We start from the raw sequence: 21,543 nt of genomic DNA, 5'->3' as shown, positions 1-21,543 counted from the left end.
AAAGATTAATCTTTAAAATATTCATAGTAAAATTACAAGAGAATATAAAGGCATAAAAGGATTCTTAAGACATAAAAATACATAAACTATAAAAAAAAGATTGCCGAATTCCAAAATCACTATAAAATAAAATGGAAAAATAATCTAAATACAGGGAGAATATATTTGCAACACAGAAAACTGACAAAGATTATGTGTCAGAATCTATAATGAACTCCTACTAATCAATTTTTTTAAATACAATAAAAATATTTAAAGAAAAGAAACTTTACCAAGAGGAAAATATTACTGGCCAATAAACATAAGAAAAGATGCTTAGCTTCCCTTGTAGTTAAGAAAATATAAATGAAGCCTCCAATGAAATAGTAGTTTATATCCAAGAGATTGGTAACAAATTTAAAAACAAATCTGACAGTACCAAGAGTTGGTGCCAATGTGGAGTACAGAGTTATATTTATATATTGCTACTCTAGAAATCAATCTGATGTTAAAACGCGCACCTCTATGCACCCAGGCATTTATCATTAAAAAACAAAAACCAAAAAACCCTTTCCCATGTGCTGCTTTCCCATGTATCTCTCATGAGATATATATTCATAGCTTCATTGTTTACAAAAGCAAAAACAGAAACAAAAAAACTGAATATATTCCAAAGCCTATTTATAGGAGAATGAATTCACTATGGAATATTCAGAGACTGCAATACTTTACAGCAATGAAAATGAATGAACTATCTAATGCATCGACATGAACAAATCTCAAAAATTTAATGTTAACTTCAACAAAAAGCAAGCAGCAAAATAATGTGTCTTGTGCCATATGTAAAACATATAAAGCTAAACCATATGCTGCTTAGAGATAAATATACCTGTGGTAAAATATAAAGAAAGTAAGAAGGTTGTAAAAATATGTATTTAGGACCTCTGGGGAGAGTGAAGGATATGACTAGGGAGAACACAAAAGACTCAAAGATATTGGTAATGTTCTATGTTTTAATCTGAGTGATAGTATATGTGTATTCATTTTATTGATCTTCGAAAGCTATATATTTAATATTTATTCACTTGATAATACAAAATAGTCTGTAGTTTTTAAAGTAAGAATTTCTGCTATGATGAAATTCATTAGATCTCCCAAAAGTATTTCAATAGTTGAGTTCTGATCTTACTGTAGAGAGTTAAAAACATTGCATTTGAAAAAATTCAGTTAATATATACTTAAAAATACATTTACTAATAAAGTAGCATATAAACATATAACATTAAAAAAACTGCTTTTAGCTATCTAATTTCTCAATGATAAAAATAACATGTTGAAATTTTTTAGACATAAAAGACAAAGGGGATAAGGCCTTATTAATATTTTAAGTTTTGCTCTTGAATTAGTTTATATATTAAGAAGCTGGCTCATATTGCAAGGATTTCTAGCAATCATTTATTTTGAGAACGCCTTCATATAAGTGAGGATATGTTGATTAAAATAATATGACTTTTTATGATGTATTTTATGGATATATAATATACATATTGTATACCTCTAACTGCATTTAAATGTTCTATTTAATTAATAGACTTAGATATAATTTTATTGCCTCTTCAGAGAACTCATTTCTAATAATAGGGAATTTAAAAAATAGTCTGTCTTGCATATTAAGGGTTTAACCTTATGATAATCAGTGTTCATAACTTTTTTGCTTGAAAAAGAATGATTTAAACTTTAACCAACATGTTTGAAATCATTAAAAGACCACATCCTACACTCAGAGGAGCCACTTTAGAAAATAATTAGCATTTGTCCTTCAAGAAATTTACAAATGTATCCCTATAAGAACTCCAGAAATAACTCAATATAAAAATATCAAGCTCAGGCATTGAAAGGGCATCTACTATAAGATTTTAACATTAGTATCAGCCTAAAGCTTTACTTACAAGGGATTTTAATTCACAAGTTAGATGATATCCAAGAAACTTCTCCCAAAAATGGATTCTAAGAAATGTTAATCTGTACTTACAAACTCCATTGTGGAAACCTGATTTGATTTTTTAAATAGAAAATGAGAGGAAAGTAATGAAAATAAATCATTTTAATTTAGAGGTGGCAAATATTCATTTCACTCACCACAATGAACTGAAAAAGCAGAGTACAAAGTTAACAGATTGAGTCTATTTTCATCAAACGCCTAAAATTAGCCAAAACTTAAGAACTGTTTCATGTTCATGTCCAAAGACCAAAGTAAAGTTTAAAATTCCTTGGAAATTAAAAAAAATCCTTTTTCTTAGAAATCTGAAGGAATTTTGTTTTTTATCAAGCCAACTGACTTTGAAACAGCATTAACATGAACACGAATATGGCAAATTTATTGATGTTATTTAATAAAATGTATATGTAGAAGACAAAACTGCAATACAGACAGAAAAACTTAAAAAATAAATGTGTCATAAATAAGACTAGAAAAAAGAACAGAAGTAAAAACAGTGTAGCTTTATTTTTACTAAATAAAACTTTTTAGGTTAGTTCTTTCATTCAACAAAAATTAATTGAGTGCCTAACTCAGTCATTTCCCAAACTGGTCCTTTAATACATACAGAGAGTATGTGTATGAAACTATATATCCATATAAGTAATATATTATTCCCCAAAGCAAATAGCTAATAGTAATATGGTTAGGATACACTATATTAGTAACTAGATTTACTTTAATTATACATTAAAACCCCATTATTATAGGTTTGATTTTATTTTTGAATCATAGTCACTTAAGCAGAGGTTTTATCCTTAATATGATGAAGACAAAATATCCTCATAAGTGACTGAATGTAGAATATTTAACTAACTTAAGAAAATAAATTATTACACACCCATATACCAATAACAGAGTGTCTATATTTATTTAATACTGAAAAGCCTCTGGAATCTTTATTTGCTAACTATTAGCTGCCTAAGAGAAGATCAGTTTTACTTATTCAAGTGACAGAAAATTATTTCTTCAGATATTTTATATAATCATTATTAACTAATGAGGTTTTAATTTTTGCATTTGTTAATAATGCAGAAAAAAATAAAAATATTTCTATTCCTAGAAATGAAGTAAATGACAAAAAGAACTTTAAAAGAGTTGGTCAATTTTAAAATGAAATTCACATGCATGCTTACTGAATATGCGTTAATATAAACCTATCATATTTGAGGGTGAAAATAAATCTAACTGATTAAAGATTTCCACGTCAAGTGAATATTTCTTAAGAGCATAAATCTCCACTCTTAAAACTGAAACATTTTCTCTTTATTATCTAGCTCTGAAAATAACTTAATTTTAAAACATCAACCCCCACCCCAAAAGAAACAATAGAGAAGAGCGTATCACTGTTATTAGTTTCATTGGACTGAATTTTAAGGCAGGCTTTTTGAAAGCATGCTGAATGTTTCATATTTGATACTGTGTTATCCACATGAGATCTAGCTAGGAGACAAGGTTACTCCACCATAATGCCAGCTGGTAAATATTGGACACTAGAGTCTCTTAGAACCCCTCTAAAGGTGGTGAATATATACCATCAGCAGTGTTGTGTTTGAGACCAAAGGGAATTGATTGAGAATGACACCCATAGAGACTACTGGCCGCTAAGAAGGATACGATCAGTGCCAGGAAACAGCACTGCACCTTTTATCATTTCTCCCATGATGCACCCTACTGACCACATGTCAACTGAAAACAAAAATGAAATGAAGATAAACAAGAAGATAAGAATAGAACAGCAAATAAATGAAAACACTTGGCTACCCATGCCATAGAGCAATGGTCTGACCTTTCACTGCAGTCAGTGGCCAGTCTCATAATCATCAGTGTTTGAAAACAGAGGAATAGGGAGAACACAAGAATGTCAGGGCCCTCTCTGCTATGCAACTGAACTAACAGTGCCACTCAATGCTACTTAATGCAGGATAATATTACTTTGCAATTATAATTCAATGATTAATTTAGTTTCTGATTTAAAAGGTCTAATTTGCATTCATCTACTAGAATCCTACTGATTTGTATTGTAAATTATTCTAGATTGTGTTAATATGGGAAACATGCAAATTGGTTTCTTTTTTATTCTTTCGTATACCATATTTGAAAAAAAAAAAAAAGCTGAGCTGCCAGCAACCTCAAAAGAAAGGGTTTCTTTTACAAAACACATTTACTCTTATTTATAAATATGAATAAATTTCCAGAAGTGAAATGCCAGTTCAAGAATGAGTGTTTCAAAATATGCTGGCTCAGTTTCATCGATTCCCATCAAAGGAGCATGTTTCTAAACAGGAAGCCTTGTCTTATTCTTATAAACACGGTTGCTTTATAATGGGAAGAGATACTGGCTTTCAAAATGGGATGGTTCAACATGAAATGAACAACATGATTTAAAGAGCTGACACTTCTCAGACTATGAATCCAAAGAAATCTGGAATTCAAGGTGAAATTACAATGGTTTCTCTGCTATTGCCAGTTATCATCCAGAACTTAAAACCAATAAGCTAGGGCAGAGGGTACACAGGGAGGGGCAAAATGGGAAAAGGCGAAGCAAGAAAGTAAAATCTCTCTCTTTAACCATACTTGGTTACTCACGTGTTCCTACTGAAAAGTCAGAAAGAGAGATAGGTCATTCTTAAGGGGGAAGATAACCTAGAAGAATAAGGGATGTTGAGGGGGAGCAAAGAGGAAAAGGCATTAAAATAGCAGTACACTCTAATTTTGCTCCACTTACTCTTCAAATTCCATTTTGTAATTTGGCAGTGACCTTAAAGAATTCCTCCTGAGATGCTTTCCAATGTGAAAATCTCACTCAGGTTAAACTCAAAGTTTCCATCGTTTGACTTAACACCTAAACAGAGTGATCACTGCAAAGGAATGGTTACAGCTTTGAAGGTGATAAGCATACCAAGAGAAGCAAATTTGTTTTGCTTCCATTTTAGGAAAGCAAGTGACATGCAAAAATATCAGGGAAAGATAGAGCAAACAGTTGTGCATCCCTTTATTATTAATGCATTTGTAGTTATGGATAATATCTGTCTCACAAGAGATTGGTATTGTGAGAACCTTTGATTAAAGGAAAAAATTTAAAAAGATCTCTGAAAACACATCTGTTTTGGAATTGCAAGTTTTCTTATCTACTGTCCGAGGTGACCAGTCTAAGTTGCTATTTACAGTGTATCTATTTTTATAGACATTGTGGAAGACAAAGACAAAAAAATAGAGAGAGATTAAAAACTCAATAAGCAGGGTTTTCTCTTGCCTGTACCCATTCAAACCCTTGGAAAAGGTGGTTTTTGCCGCAAACAGAATCTGGGTGTATTTGTATCTGGGAGTTAGAAAACATCCATTTTTATTTTTTTTAATGAAAAAAAAATCTCTTCTATATTATCTCTAGCAGATACTCAATTTTTCTGCTGCAGAATCAACTCCATTGCTTTTTAACTCTATAACCTTGGTCAAGGTACTTCAACTCTCTAAATATAAACTTCATCCTCTAAAATGTGGATGGTGAATAGTATTTATCATGTAAAAATTTTTAAAAGATTTGAAAGATTATGCCTGGTAAAGATCCTTCTACATTGCCTGGTACATAGTAAGTATGAATTATATATTGGAATTAAATGTATTCTGGAAAGGTTTATTGATTTAATATTATATTTAGATACAATAAAGAAATCTTTCCATTGAGGGAAACTCACAGTTCACTGGGTGATCCTTTCACTGTTAAAACCACTTAAAAAGGCATTCCACATATTCAATCACAGTTGACTCTATGGGACTTCTTTCCATTATCTAAAAAGTAATTGCCCTGCTTCCTCATCCAAATAATAATCTTAACATATGTGAATATAGCCAATGATCCGTGGCCACTCCTTTCCTAAAACTGACAAATTTTCATCTTTCAGACTAAAATCCTTTGACTTTCACTCTCTCATATATGCCTTTAAACATTGGAAAAACAATAACAACAGGTGATCTAAATGGAATCTTAGTCCTTATGTTGCTTTAGTCTCAAATGGTTCTAGACAGTTGCTGGTTTAATAATTGGCACTAATAACTGGCATATCTCCCAGTTCTCCTTTGTGTGGCCCTGGGGATACAGATATTGCAAAGTAAAAGGAGACCATTTTTTGGAAATTTATCTCCATGTCAGAATCCAAAATAGACTTAATAGATCATAAAGTTTTTCATAAAAATAATGCAGATATAAAAACTCTAGATCTGAAGTAGTGATTAATATAATGAATTCTATATTTTCTATTTTAAAGAACTTTCTGAGTAAAAATACCTTAGAAACCTTTCCAATTTCCCATTCCCATTTAACCTTATTAACTATTCATTATGCCTACAGAGTATCCACGCTTATGCCACCTAAGTACTAACTAAGCCTTGTGCCTAGAAATGATAAACTCTATTATTATGAATTACAAACATGGAATATATGCACATTTATATGGATCTTTATATACTCAAGACAAGATTATTTCTCAAGATAAACTCACCGCACCAGATTTTGTGAATTATTCATCACAACCAAAACAGGAAATAGGTAATAAAAGAATTTGATACTAAATCTTGTTGGAACAGGGAAGTGGGGGTTGTGGTAAGCCTTCCCTCAACTAATATACATATCTGCTTTGCAAGGAGACTAGATTATTTTATGAGATTTTCAAAATATTCCAATGAATACTGATCATGCATAGACCTGAGAAGAAATTAGCAAATTCGATTACTGTTGGAAACTGGATTTTGATGCTGAGAACGCCTGATACAATATTTGGGTCTCTGTAAGAGTTTTGTACATTAATGCTGCCCAATTAGAATTCTGGTTGCTTTCATGATTCTGATTTTTTACATTTCCTCTGCCATCATCAGTATTCCTATAGGCAGAAAGGAAATTCATTTGCAATGGTAACACTCAGAAACTGAGTCACTTTCCCTAGAAGGGATGTTAAGTAAGTTTTGGTGTTACTAAATTACGGTGATTAATTTTCTAAGTGAGAAAATCTCAAGTGTCATCGCATCGTTTGTCAGGCATTAAATTATGCTGTTATCTTTTTTTTTCTGTTCTAGCCAAGAGATAGAAATGATACAACATAGGCTCTGGCAGCTTAAATCTAAATAAAGCAAGCATCCTATTGCTATTTCTACATTCTGTCCAATGGCTTGGGCTGTAATTTACAGTGAAATATTTTTTGGACTACGTGAGTTTCTATCTAGCGACCTGGCAAATGTCTCCCATCTGGCAGATTATGTGACTCTGGTAAAACAACTGTGAGACCAAATTGCTTTTCTCTCTAACCTAACTATATCTTCATTTGGCATAAGGTTCAGACAATGTGCTTTGATAAATTTTCTTTCAAAGCCTACCTCAAAATACAATAGCAAGAAGATTTCATATGATTTTCTGATGTCACAACATCATTTCTTTGAAAAGTTTGTTTCAAAAGTTATAAATGTAGATATTTAACAAGAGTACATTGTTTTAAACTTCAGTGAAAAGATGGAATTATAAAAGACTAAAGAAATATATATATTTTGCACATTTAAATCTAAATAAGAAAAATAACATTTATGGAATGATAAATATTCTAATGCCAGGAAGTCAAGGAAGATTTTCTCCTTGAAGCTACCCATTCAACTTGCTTTTCTTGCTTTAGAACTTCTATGTCATTATATTATTGATTTTTAACCTTTATTTAAAATACTTTATATTTCTGATTTGCTTATTTACAAAACAGAAAAAATCCATTGAAACTTATAGCAAAGGAGAAAACTTTTAGCTTTATATTAAATTACAAATAAAACAATAGACTAAAAAACTTATTTTGCCATAAAAAAGAATTTTTTTTACTGCACCAGTATGTTTTAAATGTCATCTTTCAAAATCCATGTAATGCTGTAGTGTATAGAAATAAGTAATTTGAAGAATCCCAATGTTGAAAAATGTCTTTTTCTTTAAACTTTTCACTTTTCATTGTTCTGATCAATAAACAGCAAACGCTGACTCCAGGTGTCTCGCATTATCACCAGTGTCCGTATCTTCACTTCATTCTGTACATCAGGTTACACAAGTATTTTAGAAAGTGGCAAACTTTATTTTTCTTTTTCTTTACTGTTGTCTAATTCACAGATAATTTTCATTTCTCATCATTCGAGAGAAATTTTTTATTCTACGTAGGCTTTAGTTATTTTCATTTTTTATAGTTTATCTAATTCAATTTGAAGGTTATTTGGGCTGGAGTGTTCCCAAACTATTTAACTTTATAACATAAATATTGTGTCCCTTAGCTTTGAAGGTATTTGCAGGTATGTGTATATTTGTAAACATCGAATGTTTTATCACCGCAGCAATCCTCTAAGACAGGGAGAGGAGGTATTTTATAAAGAAAATTAAAAGTTAGGGGAGGTCACATGACCAAAATGAATAGGACCAGAAGCCAGTTCCTGGAGCCTTATTCCAGTATGCGCTCAACTTTCATTTGGCTATGGAAGGGAGAAAGAGTGTTGCACACAGTAGGTATCACTTTTCGTGAACTCTGTCTTAAGGGCTCCCTGGGGCCAGGACAGTTTGAATGGACTATCACAGCAATGACTAAAGAATGTGTTTTATTGTTTGTAGTTTTCCCCCTCAATATTTCACTTCATTTAAAAAAAATCACTCAGTACTCTGTCTACAGAACTGTAGAGGAATTGGTGAAAATAACATGCTTTTAAGCCTTTCTGTATGCGTCTTCAGGAGACTTCTGGGGGACCCAGGAGTCCGAGTGGAACTTTGTGAAATCACTCAGCCGCTCCCCTCCAAGACATCAGGGGGTCAAGGTCCAGCTCCTCAATTTCTTGCCTTCTGTTCCACTCTGGAAGTCCATGCCAGCTTGTTGCTCTGAGATATACTTGCAGAGTCTGTATCTCTGAACTCCTTTCATGACCTTCATGCCTTATCCTGCCCTCTGGTATACTCTGGCCTAGTCTCAACTCCTCGGAGAGGGATTTTCCTCTTAGAACTATGTCCTCCTTCCATCTTTTTAGATCACCTCGATCTGGAGTTCCCACTCTAGTGATTGCTATCTTACTCAGATTTTCTCAAAATAATAATAAAAGAGTAGTAAAAAAATTAATGGTGAAAATATATTCTTTCAAAAAAGTACAAAGAAATAAAGGTGAAAAAGTCTTATTTTTTTCAATGTTTATGATTATCTGCAATGTGCTTATGGGTGTGAAAGAATGACTGAAGTTTTATATCACACCTTTACTTAAAGTCATAAATCATATATGGTTTGAGATAATACTGTATTACTTTAATATTAAGTAAAAGACTCAGACTATAGTAATATATTAGTTGCAAAAGTTTATTAGAAAGTAAGTGTGGTTATTTCAAAGAGGTAAGAAGGATTAAGCATATCTATCTGCATTAGATGGATATAATAATCCACACCTCTAGTTTTTATTTACTTTACTTTGGCTATTCCTTATTTTCATGTTCAAGCTTAGGAAAAATAGGTCATTCACTAAATTTGAGGATGTTTTCTTTATTTATTCAAATACATTTTTGGCAAATCGTTTATCTGTTCCTTAATAATGTGGCTCCTTGGCAAGTTTACATCTATATCCTTTTCATCCTAACTGAAATTTCTCGTGTCTTCAGAGGGAAAAGAAAAAGGGGCTATTTTAGCAGTCTGATCTGGCATTAATTGGAGATAATATACTTGAGGTCTAGCAATTTCAAATGAATAGTGTGCCTCTCTTTAATATCACCTAGGTCCAGGGAACTCTGGCCAAGAACTCTAGATAAAGGACTTCACAGGCCTTGCTCAAAGAAGCTGTTGCCATTTGAAATAGAATGGAAGAAAAAAGGTAAAAAGAATATATCTAAAAGAAGTAGGCTTAAGGAAAGAACTTGTATTATGAAAATTCTACTGGTATGAAACTTCAGTAATCAAGAGTATAGCATGCCCTAGTCGGGGCTTGGGGTTGGGGGGGGGTAGTCAGTGACTAAATATCTCTTTAAAAAAAAAAAACTACTTCTAAGAAAGCATAACTTTACCATAAGTTATTGTTGAAAGAAACAAAATCTGAATGAAATACAAAGTGACTGATACCTCTTTTATGATTGTTGGACTAAAGAAAATAACGGACCTCATATATTTACTGTTAACTTGAAATTTGTCATGGGCTGAAGAATTTTTAGTAAGACTATATGTCAATATATAGCTTATGAAATAGATTTTAATCATAATACTGTAATAGAAATTGAGTGTGTAATAGTGTATGTTTATAATTAAACTATTCACACAAAAACAAATATTTTATAAATGATCCTTTGGATATTAAAAATCAGCAAATTAATTAATGGAAAAGCAACAGTAGATATGTATTTTGCCAATACTTTAATAATCAAGAAACTACACTGTGATATCATCTGGATCATATCAATAGCTAAGAAACCCACATGGTGTTTCTCAAAATGCAAAGACCATTTTAATGCAGGCAAATAACTAAAACTTCAGTCATTACTAACAATTTCATAAGATTTCCCAATTTGTCAAGGTGTTTTACTATTTTTGCTGTAGGTTCAGATTAAAAGTTCTGTGGGAGAGAGGAATAATGTTTATTATGATGATAAAGTATTATCACATAATTTTTCAGCCTCAGAGAAATTTAATAGAAATTACTCTGAATAATTATAAGGGAAAGTCAAGGGAACTTACGATTGCTTTTTTTTTATGTCTCTGAAGAATCTTGGAAGAAGTCAATTAGCCTATACTACACTTTGATATTACTTCCAGTAAATGCTGGAATCATTTCAATATGCCAAAATATTGGTATGATTCTTCTCTCCATAAATACTCCATCAACCCAAAACTTGTATCTGATCGTCATGGTTAGTGAAGTTAATTCAATGCTCTGATCTCTCGATTGTTGGTGGGAAGCTCTAATCATAAAATTATAATTACTTCATGTAAAGATTAATGAAACAATTCCACTCAAAAACATGAGTTCATGTAATCCATTGTTTAATAGGGAAACTACAGTTTAATTTTCAAATGTGGTCATGACTTGAGACATTAAATTATAATTAATTATGGGTAAAATGAACTAAGGATTTAAATCTAAATGGAAACATTTCCAGAAAGATGGCAGTTCTCCTAATATGTTTTACCTGGAAATCATTTACTCATACTTAAGTAAAAATTAACTTAAGTGAGATGTTTTCCACTGTAAATATCTTAATGTAACTTTTCCATTGACTTTTAGGTCTGTATGCAGGCTTATTATCATATTATGTTAGTAGGCTATCAAAGACCATTATTTTATATGATTACCACTGAGATAAAGGAATACCAAATGCAAATCCTTATCACAATCTAAATTTTTGTGTTAGAGTTAATTGAATTCCTAGGAGCACTTTCATCAAGGGTATGTACTTTACATATTGATTTTAGCACAATTTACTTTCAGTTCCAAATATTTTCCTGAAACAGACATAGTAAAAGGAAAAAAAGACCTCCAAGAAAACAATCATTGGAAGAATAGTGAATTATCAATATGATGATACTATCTTTATTTGCCTTTTTTTCTGAAGGGTATTTTGGGTTAGAAAATGTTTTGACTTTTTCTAATTTTATTGGCTTTTAAATTTAATACTGCTAAAATAGGAGGAAAGTAATCCTGATAAATGTCTGAAGAGCTATATTAGATCTCAGAGAACCATGCCACATGGAAATCAAGTGACCTGTAACAACATCACATGGAAATGAGATATTTTGTGACTTTTTATCTTCCATAACTAGTGCATTATAAAGATGTAGCTGTGCAACTTCGAGTACTGATTGAGAAGTTCCTTTTTTTTTTTGGTCTGAAATATATTATACCCCAAAGAAAAAAGCACATATACACGTATACATACACACATTTCCACTTTTATATGAAATCAGTACATTTAAATATGAATGTGAATTATTACATTGTTCAAATCAACTACCTTGGATATATAATTTCTCCTCAAAATGTAAATAATTTAAAAGAAAATAAATGTAAAATGAACTATTATCATTTTAATATCAATATAAAATTGAGATATTTTATATGCTTTTTTTATATCTTCAAAATCTAGTATGCATTTTGCACATGAAATACATCTCAATTCAGGGTAGTCATAATTTAAGCACTGAATAGCCACATGTGGTTAGTGGCTACCTACTGGACAGTATAGTTCTTTTTTTTTTTTTTTTAAGATTTTTTTTTTTTTTTTTGACAGAGAGAGACACAGCCAGCAAGAGAGGGAACACAAGCAGGGGGAGTGGGAGAGGAGGAAGCAGGCTCCCAGTGGATCAGGGAGCCTGATGTGGGGCTCAAACCCAGGACCCTGGGATCAAGTCCTGGGCCAAATGCAGACACTTAACAACTGAGCCACTCAGGTGCCCCTGGACAGTATAGTTCTAGAAGATGTCATTACTCTTGCTTTACTATTGGAATTGAGAGGTTACCTTACTAATATCCAGCAGAATAAATAAATGCCTACATAAATGAGTGCTCATGGTGGTATAAACTTTTCATTGAGCCTACTAAATAACAACCATAATCTTTCTCACATAATAAAAGAGTTCCTTAATAAAGCTTTCTTATTAATCAGATACAATATTTAATAGACTTATGGACCACATATGTATTGCCAGTTTCTAAAAAATTTCATATATAATAAATATACTAAACTCAATCTTCCATTATTGCTGTTAAAGTTGCCAACTACTGTACTTAGATTTGCATGATATGTGTTAGCAGGGTCTTTCTATATGTATAAAAGTATATTCTCTATTAATATGCAAACTTTATTACCTATATAATACAGACACTAACATGTGACTTTGTTAGAGAATGAACTTTTAGTCATTTTGGAAATATGCCAGCTCATTTAAAAACTCTAAATCATAGATATCTCTCTAAGAAATTTCTGATGGTGTTTAGTACAGGACTTAGTGGTAGAACTTGAATAAACACTACTTCTTAAAATTCTAAATTTCATTGGAAAAGCAATTATCTGGGTCTCAGTCATATCTCCAAGTCAAGTAAAGGAAGCCTATTTTAAACCCAGCGGATCTCTGGCAATTTGAATAATAATTATGATTGTTAAATGTGGAAGTTCATGTTTTAAGGAGGATATGTTATGTTGACTTATTTAAGACTGGATGGTGTCAAAAGTAATTCAAATCAATGAAACTCTAGATAGAAGCTGAGGATGTCAGCAAGGAGGGAAATTATTATGCCTAAATGTAGAAGCATAAAATGGTTTTAGAAAAAAAGATGGAAAATACTTGCAAATGGTGACTTCTTTTGCTATATAAAGATAAAGATATTTTAATAATTTGGGATTTGGTGACCTCTCTTATTTACAAAAAAAAAATAGCATTGTTATTTTGAGTTATAGACAAGAAAATAATTTAAAGAAAAAAAGCCCATTGAAAATTTAATTAAAACAAATTATTGCAGTAGGTAGTGTTCAGTGCTGGTCAGATTATATAAATCATCACTTTGCTTTTTAATCACAATTATACCACTTACCCAACTTTTTGCTTCTATCTTTACTCTCCTGGTAAAATCATTATGTGTTTAAAGGGAGAGAGAACAAAACAGGTAAAGCTGCAGCAAAAGGTACAAGGATACAGTCCCTTCCTGGAAAGAGGATTTTGTGGCGAACCATTTCTCCCATAATGCATCCCACAGACCATATATCCACTAGAACAGGAGAGAGGGAAGTGAAGAAAAGGGAGGAAAGTAAAGTTAACTAAGATAATTGATCTCTGAAGGAGGAGGAAAAAGAACAGTTTGATTAGAAGGTACAATTTTTGTCTCCCACCAAAAGTTACCCCCAAACAAAAACCAGCACTGTAATATTACATTAACAATGTTTAGTATGAGAACTCAAACTAATTTTTAAAATTTTTTTTATGGGTACCTTAGATTGCCTCTGTAGTGCCATAAAAGGGGTGACATGGAAAAACAGAAGCTACACCAAAAGTATTTCCATAGCCCGTGGCAGCTAAAAGCCGTCAGGGGTTTTTTGACCATTTACTGGATGCAGTGAAAATAAGCTTAATCAGCCTGGAGGGGTGGCTGTTTCCATTTTTTATTCCACTCAGTTACGTGGAATAAGGCAACAAGAGACCACTCTTTTGTTCCCTGTGTTTTTGTTTGTTTGGTTGGTTGGCTGGTTGGTTCAAAACAAGGTACATGCAAGCAAATCCAAGAAACTAGGAAAAGGCTGGAACCGTGGTTTAAAGGCAGAGTATTGGAATCCCTGGTGTTCAGGACTTAGTTTTTCCTTCAGAAGTTATTCTTGTAAATAAGCATCAGTTTTAGTTTCTATTTGAAGTATTTCAAGAATAAAGATATGATCAATTAGCACATGTATGAAGGAGTCATCTGGAAGTAAAGTGAAAAAAAGTATTAAAGGTGTTTTAAAATTGTTTTGTTTGTTTATTTCTCAATTGTTATACTTGTTAAGCAAACATGCTTCACCTTCTCTTACCAATCTTCACCCTCTTCCAACTTGCTTTTTAGTAAGGACCAAGGGAACTTTGGGGCAAACACATTAGGCTGAAATGCTCCTTGGGGGAAGGAAGCCAGGGTTAGGTGCACAGGATAGCCGGGCATGCCTGATGTTGGAACAAGCGGGTCTTTCTGCATGATAACCTTCCTCTCACAGGCAAGAGGGCAGCTCAAGGGTGCTGGCTATACCTTCAAAGATCTAGAGAAGTGAAAAAACTAAGGCAGTAACTTGCAACCTTTTCTGATGAGGGAAGGAAAAGGGAGGAAATTACATGCCATTGTGCAGCAAAGATCCGTAACGTCATAATAGGCAAATTCAGACCCTACCCCCAGACCTCTATAGATCCTTGATTTCTTGATTTTTTAAATTGGTTCCCCTTTGATTTTTTACAAATAACTGGTGAGAAATATATACAAATATCTTCTTCTCCCATTACGTTAGATGTGGTATTACACCTTGGGAAGAGGACTAGATTTGCCTCTTCTAAGTTCAAAGGTAACAGAATCCTGCCATTGCTCACCAAAGTGAACCTGACCTTCCTAAGAGCTGACTTCTCCCTTTCCTCTGCACAAATGCACAGAAGTACTGGCCTTCTTCTAATCTGAAAGTACACAAAGGAAGTTTTTAAAACTTTGGTGGCCAGGGAATTTTCATAAAGGTACCGTGTAGCACCTGCACATAAAAATACATGAATAATTATTTTTATAAAATTTATAAAAATAGACTGTTAGGAATTAAATAGAATAAAACATAACATAACCATGCAAGATACATTGAGCACATATATACAATCCTAATTTAAGACTATTTTAATTCTTAAACTTAGTGAATATATTTTTTAATATGCTACATTACTTGCTAGAGGTATTCTTTTCAAAATACTGTATGGCAATGCATTCCAATAGATATTTTACAAAGCCTTTAATAAAGCCAAATTGCAATACATTTTGAAGATCCTTTCTACCTTTTCTTTTAAAGTGTTCATGAATACTAGATTTTTTAAATGAAAGCAGCAATATAAAATTTAGTATTTTCTCCATGATTTGGATTTTATAAAAATTTACCAGTTAATTGCTATCCTAAATATTACTCACAGGGCATTTTCAAGCATTAAAGAAACTCCTATCTAACTTGAACAATTTGGATTATTCTAAATTGACTATTCTTTGAGCACTTGTAAGATTCTTGCTCCAAGGATTTCCAACATCTTTCTGTCTTTTCCTAGGAGTAGAGCCATCAGTCTAAGATAGCCATAAAGCCAAATGGCTAAATGCAGCAGATGGACTACTGCCTGTTTTCATACTCACTCTGAGCTAAGCTGCAACCCAAACAGCAATTTGTCTCAATATCTACAGCATGTGTGCGAATCAATATCTGCTTGACTGCTTAATCAGATTCCATCCACAGTTCTTTTTGGCCATAACACGTCAGTGTTCTTGTGGCAAAGCTTACTTTTCAGAAACATCCTTCACATTTTTAATGAGTGATTCTTCCTAGTAGTATTTTTAAAAACCTTCTGAATATGAAAGCTGGCAGCCCTATTAAAAATATATATTCATATACATGAACGAGAACATTGCCCTTGGCCATCTAAAATGCACACACATTTTCTTCATGGTTTCTGTGGCTGCTATGCAGAGGCCTCCTTACCGTTCTCCTTGTAGCCCATTCCCAGAATAACCTCGGGGGCTCTATAATAACGTGTAACCACATAAGGAGTCATCATGAAGCTTGTGCCTGCCGTCCTGGCCAGTCCAAAGTCGAGGATTTTCAATGTACAATCAGACTTGACTACAATGTTACTTGGTTTTAAATCCTGACGGTAGGAACAAGAGAAGAAATTAAAAGCCAGCAGGAAATGGAACATATGCTTTCTATCTTTTCAGTCAATATGCAGCCTTGCAATAGTACTGACAGGGCCCCCCTTGACTGCAAATCCCTATATGAAGCAAATGAATACTGCCCCAAAGAAGTTTACAATTGGTTTTTTGATATTTTTAAGAAATCTTTGAAAACTTCTTAAACCCAGAAGAGAATTGTACTATCAATTTTATAATTTAGGCTCATCTTGGGAAGAGGTTTTAGAATAAATAACATATCATTTATTGTCATCTGTTAGGTTTCTTCTTGTGGCAACATAAACCTTTCAGCTTATTTTTCATTTCTAGGCCTGACAGAAGAGCAGATCAGGGCAGCTGTCTATGCTGCCAGAAACAAACTGTGGAAACAAACAGTCTTATTTCAGCTGCACATATGACCTCTGCCAATCAAGGGGCTAGAAAACATGAGGCTTCTCAGAAGGTGACTCTCAATGAGCTGAAATAAAATGTCAAACAAAATCAGCTACAGTATAGCTAAAATTTTCTTCTATACATTAGTGAACTTTGTGCTAATTCTATTGTAACAGAAATGAGGAAGTACATTATATTCAACCCACCCTTCCTACATAAAGAAAATAACCTACAGTTGCTCTTCCTCTTCTCCAAAAACATCTTAATTATAATTTTGGAGTAGGTATTCTTACCCTGTGAATAATTCCAGCAGAGTGAAGGTGCTTGATGCCACACAACATTTGGTACAGCAGGTAAGACATTCGCTCGTGGTCTAATTCCATCTGAATCACCTGACACAAGTTGGCATCCATCAGTTCCATTACTAAGTAACTGGAAGGTAAATCCACAAGGTTAGTTTCAAATCACAAGATCTGTGAAGTCCTTCAAAGAGGTCAGAATCCCCTCCTAAATCTGTAAGTCTTCCAAACTTCCCAGTTCTACCTTTGACTAAATTAAGAATATGAAAAACTTCCAAGTATTGCACACGTTAGCCATGGTAACTCTACCACAAGGTTACTAACAGAAGCAGTATTTATTAGTGTGCGGTTCCCGCCCATATATTTTCTTTTTTCCCCCCACCCATATATTTTCTACCTCCATCTTGTCCTCGCTTTTCCCTGAATTCCCTGAATTCTTTCTTGAGTATTATGATTACAAATAAGAAAAAAAAAATCAGAGTAGCATCTTCCATTAAATGCAATGTATCTGTGTCAAATAAGACAATGTACTAGTATTCACTTCCTCTCCTCTGTTGTTGTCACTATACTTCTAGATAGATTCTTTTTGCACAAAATCAAAGGCACCACAGAAACAGAAATAAAGATTTTAGAATGATTTTTAACATGTCCCTCTTATAATTTATTTCTCAAAGTGAATAGACTCATTCTGGAAAGCTCACAGAGTCAGTTGATAATAAGAAATACATAACAAATAACAAACCTTCTCTGATTGAACCAGGAACATTGTACAATAAAGCACAAGCACCAGGAAGCCGGAAAGAAGCGGAAGTGTCTTTCCAGGAAATAACACCAGAAACAGGACCTTCTATCCTATCACCGGATCTCATTCATCTGCTGTTAGTTCTTATCTCCCTTTAATCTCTACAAGGGATTTCATTCATTGATTTTGTCAATTTCCCTTGAGTTATTTGAGTGCTATGCTCTCCCTTCTTTCATGAGTTTTGTTACTTACACATCTTGGAACTCCTCCAATGTTTTCTGGGGTGTGAAGACATTTAATAAACTAATAATCTGGAAAAGAAACAGTGGAAGAGATGGAGGAAGGAGAGAAAGAAAAAGGGAGAGAAAGAATTATTTAAAAAGCATATTTAAACAAGTATTTAACCCAACTCAAAGTCATACACCAGTGCTACGGTAGAAGTAGAAAAGTTGGAAAAAAATTTCTAGAACTGTCTCACAGAACATAGAAAAATGTATTTGGAAAGGACACACAATACATGTCTTCAGGTTAAATATAATTAAAAAGTTCAAATTCTTAGGCAGATGGAAGAGTCAGAGAACATATGTAATTGAGATATCGCTTCAGAGTGTGACCCTCCTTGGCACAATACAGAGTTGTAATGCAATTAACAAGCAAGAAAAGAAGAGCCATGTAAGAAAAATGGGAATGGGCAGCAGCAAAACACCCAACAAGATGTAGCAAGGTCATGTTTTTTCCTCCAAATGAACAAACTGGTGCTCTAATTTAAGATTTTTGTGTGTGTTGCTACTTTAGTTTTTTGGCTTCTATTTCACACACAAATATTATTTAAACTAATGCTATAATGATATGCTACAATGATATAATGATATCAATAATGACTTTAGTGGAAAATGTATTTAAAAAGTTATTGAAAATTCTGTTTCTTAATTTTTTTTTTTCCTGCTTTGGTTATTTTATATATTATATATTAGGTAGCAAAGTTTACCTCTAGCATAAGAAAATTAAAAAAAAAAAAACTTTGTCACATTACCAAATACACTGCATACATAAACAATTCAAAATGTTCTTTCGGCTAAATATTCTCTACTAATGTCCCAGTAGGAAATAAAAATTTAAAAATATGGATAACAATCTTCTACTCACAGGATAGATGCAACAATTTCACAAAAACTGGTTAAGTACAAGTTTCAGATTTAAACATCTTTAAACTATGAATTAATGTTTTATAAGTGGTATGGAAACACATGAAGTGATTTTCAATATCTGAGAAATACAGTCAAGTCTAGGGAATGCTTTAGGCCACATGTAGCTTTTATTTGTTGAGGAATTACTGACTAAAAAAATCAAAATACCATGCAACATTTATATATATATATACATATATATGATATATACACGTGTATATATGGCAATAGCTATAACATATTAAGAAAACCATGATTCCCTCTTCTAAAGCAACCTTAGGTATGGAATATGCATATAGAAATAAAATTTTCAAACTATCTTTAAAACTTGTCATTAAAGTGTCTTACTCTGTATACTGATAGTGTGTGTTGAAAAACGTCTATGTGATACATCTTTCATTGTACATATATCACACAGATTTAGTGGGCCTGTTTTCCCAGTATTTCATCAACCTTGTGAAGTAATTCATTTTGATATTTGTTCAAACAAAACCATCAGAGACTGTGTGCAGGGCACACACACACACACCATACACAAGCAATCCTTAAACATGGAAAAATGCTAACCTGTATTACCTGGAAAATAAATAATCTAGGTATTCTAAAATTAATTTAGAAAATAGCATTATAATTTTGAGTAATTCAAGATTATTTTAAAAGGTAAATTCTCCACTATGTATTCTTATTTTCCCATTTCCTATTCCCTTGTTTTATCACCTTCATCTTCTTTGATTTCCCTCTGTTCTTTCTTTGCTCCCTTGCAAATTCTAATTCCTTCTACTAACCAATTGAAAACTGTGTCTTTAGAAACATAGCATCACAGGTATTTTCATTTTGGTTCAACAATTTCACGCAGGAATCTGATTCGATTCCTTTATTCCAGCATCTTAAAATGGAGATGTGAATCAATGTTTGTCCTGGCCCCACAATTACATTAGCTATCACTTCCTAGAATTAAGCATTCATTTTCTAAATGGATTCTCTTCTCTATTATTAAAGATTTAGTTGGGATTACTTCATTGTTTTACTTTACTTTCCATAGCATTTACAGAGTTCTGCACCCTGATTGCTTGCTTTAACTTGGTATTACAAGTACTAATGTGGAAATTACATCTGGTTGTAAGTGAACTTCCTCTCTGTTGACAAGGTCCAGAAATTTATTTCCGTAGACATACACACATGCCATAGACATACACACATAACGGGGGGCGGGGGGTAGCAGGTAGAAAGTCTGTTACAGATAATCCTTTCAATTGGGAACTTTTTTCAGGTATCATAAATGTGAACCTCCACCTTCCAGTTGAGAACAGGGAGCATGATTCCCTCAAATTCGCCAAGTACATGGGAATTTCTCTACAATGTGTTTATTGCATTGCGAGGGTTGGAAGGAAGACTAGGGAAATATAAATATATGAAAACACTATCAAAATTTCCCATACAGTTGCTTCATTGCTTGCATCTATCCACTTTCCATTGCCCATGGGATTTCTCATCCTCTCTTCTGTCATAAAAATAGATTGCATTGGCCATGTGGTTAATCTTGTTCCTGCCTTTATTTAACATACTGAAAGAACAAATTGCTTTAGTAGAATGACTTTTCTTATGAATCATCCTTTCCATCATTTATGTATTCTTTTTTAGAAGTACCATGTTCCTTGCATTGGTTCCTTAGAGATGGGTACATACTACATAAAATTTGCCTCTTTAGTGAAACCCTTCTTGCTCAATCTATTTTTAAAAAAGTAAGCCCATCCACCCAGCACTGACCAGAACAATTTTCCTTCTTCACTTTGTTTTCCCTAATAGTGCTTGTCACCATCTGACATTCTCTACATTTGCCTCTCTTTTTCGGCTGGTCTTTTTCTCTCATGAGTGCAACATGAGCTCCACATGGGCAGGGATTCGCTTCTGTTATCTCCACTACTGTAATCTTAGCATCTAGATCTATACATGGGACATATTTCATTTATTTAACAAATATGTGTCAAATGGCTGAATAGCAAAGTCATTGGAGTAATAGAAGAAAAGAGAAACACTCTCCCTGGAGAAACAATCCACATACTTGTATTTCAAGTATCTTCCAACTAAACTCTCATACATACATTTGCTTCTTCTTAGTGAGAAATGGTTAGGCTAATGACAAATTCACTTGTTTATAAAACTGCACTGGTAAGTTCATATACCCTGTGTGACTTTCATGCTTAAGAAAAACTTTTCAGGGAGTTATGATAGCTATTGTTATAGTTTTATTATAATGATTTATCATTGATTTTCATTATATATTTATATGTAATAAATTATATGCACTATATAAATTCTTTATTAATAATAGCTATTATTAAAACAATGAATGATCTCGCATGTAGCCTTACTAAGAAGAATGGGAGCATAAAAAGAATTCTAGAAGCCTTAGTCTGCAGTGGAAGAAGCTTATACTCTGAAGTTGCAGAAAGTCCTGCAGTGGTACACCCTCCTTAGTTCCCATGACAACTGCTCTTGACGATCCTGTCCTGAAGCGCTTTG

The 21,543-nt window shown here is 32.9% G+C and overlaps 1 protein-coding gene across 7 annotated transcripts in view; it reads right to left on the bottom strand.

Annotated features, from left to right (window-relative positions):
• The window catches only part of MAPK10 (mitogen-activated protein kinase 10), a 295,270-nt gene that overhangs the window by 61,721 nt on the left and 212,006 nt on the right, over positions 1-21,543 (bottom strand). For 5 of the 7 annotated variants that reach the window (XM_019806268.2, XM_019806254.2, XM_034671581.1 and 2 more), the window contains 4 exons: positions 18,086-18,144; positions 17,086-17,224; positions 16,212-16,377; positions 13,676-13,747 (listed from right to left, as the gene is read on the bottom strand). In XM_019806268.2, the coding sequence (XP_019661827.2) occupies positions 13,676-13,747; positions 16,212-16,377; positions 17,086-17,224; positions 18,086-18,144 (436 nt within the window). Of the gene's footprint in view, positions 1-3,634; positions 3,707-13,675; positions 13,748-16,211; positions 16,378-17,085; positions 17,225-18,085; positions 18,145-21,543 lie in introns of all 7 variants that reach the window. The other 2 variants (XM_019806256.2, XM_034671580.1) reach the window with 2 other exon arrangements.

The sequence above is a fragment of the Ailuropoda melanoleuca genome, chromosome 11, assembly GCF_002007445.2.
Source record: "Ailuropoda melanoleuca isolate Jingjing chromosome 11, ASM200744v2, whole genome shotgun sequence".
NCBI classification, from domain to species: Eukaryota; Metazoa; Chordata; class Mammalia; order Carnivora; family Ursidae; genus Ailuropoda; species Ailuropoda melanoleuca.
The sequence above is the reverse complement of the archived record's forward strand: the minus strand, read 5'-3'. Positions and strand labels throughout refer to the sequence as shown.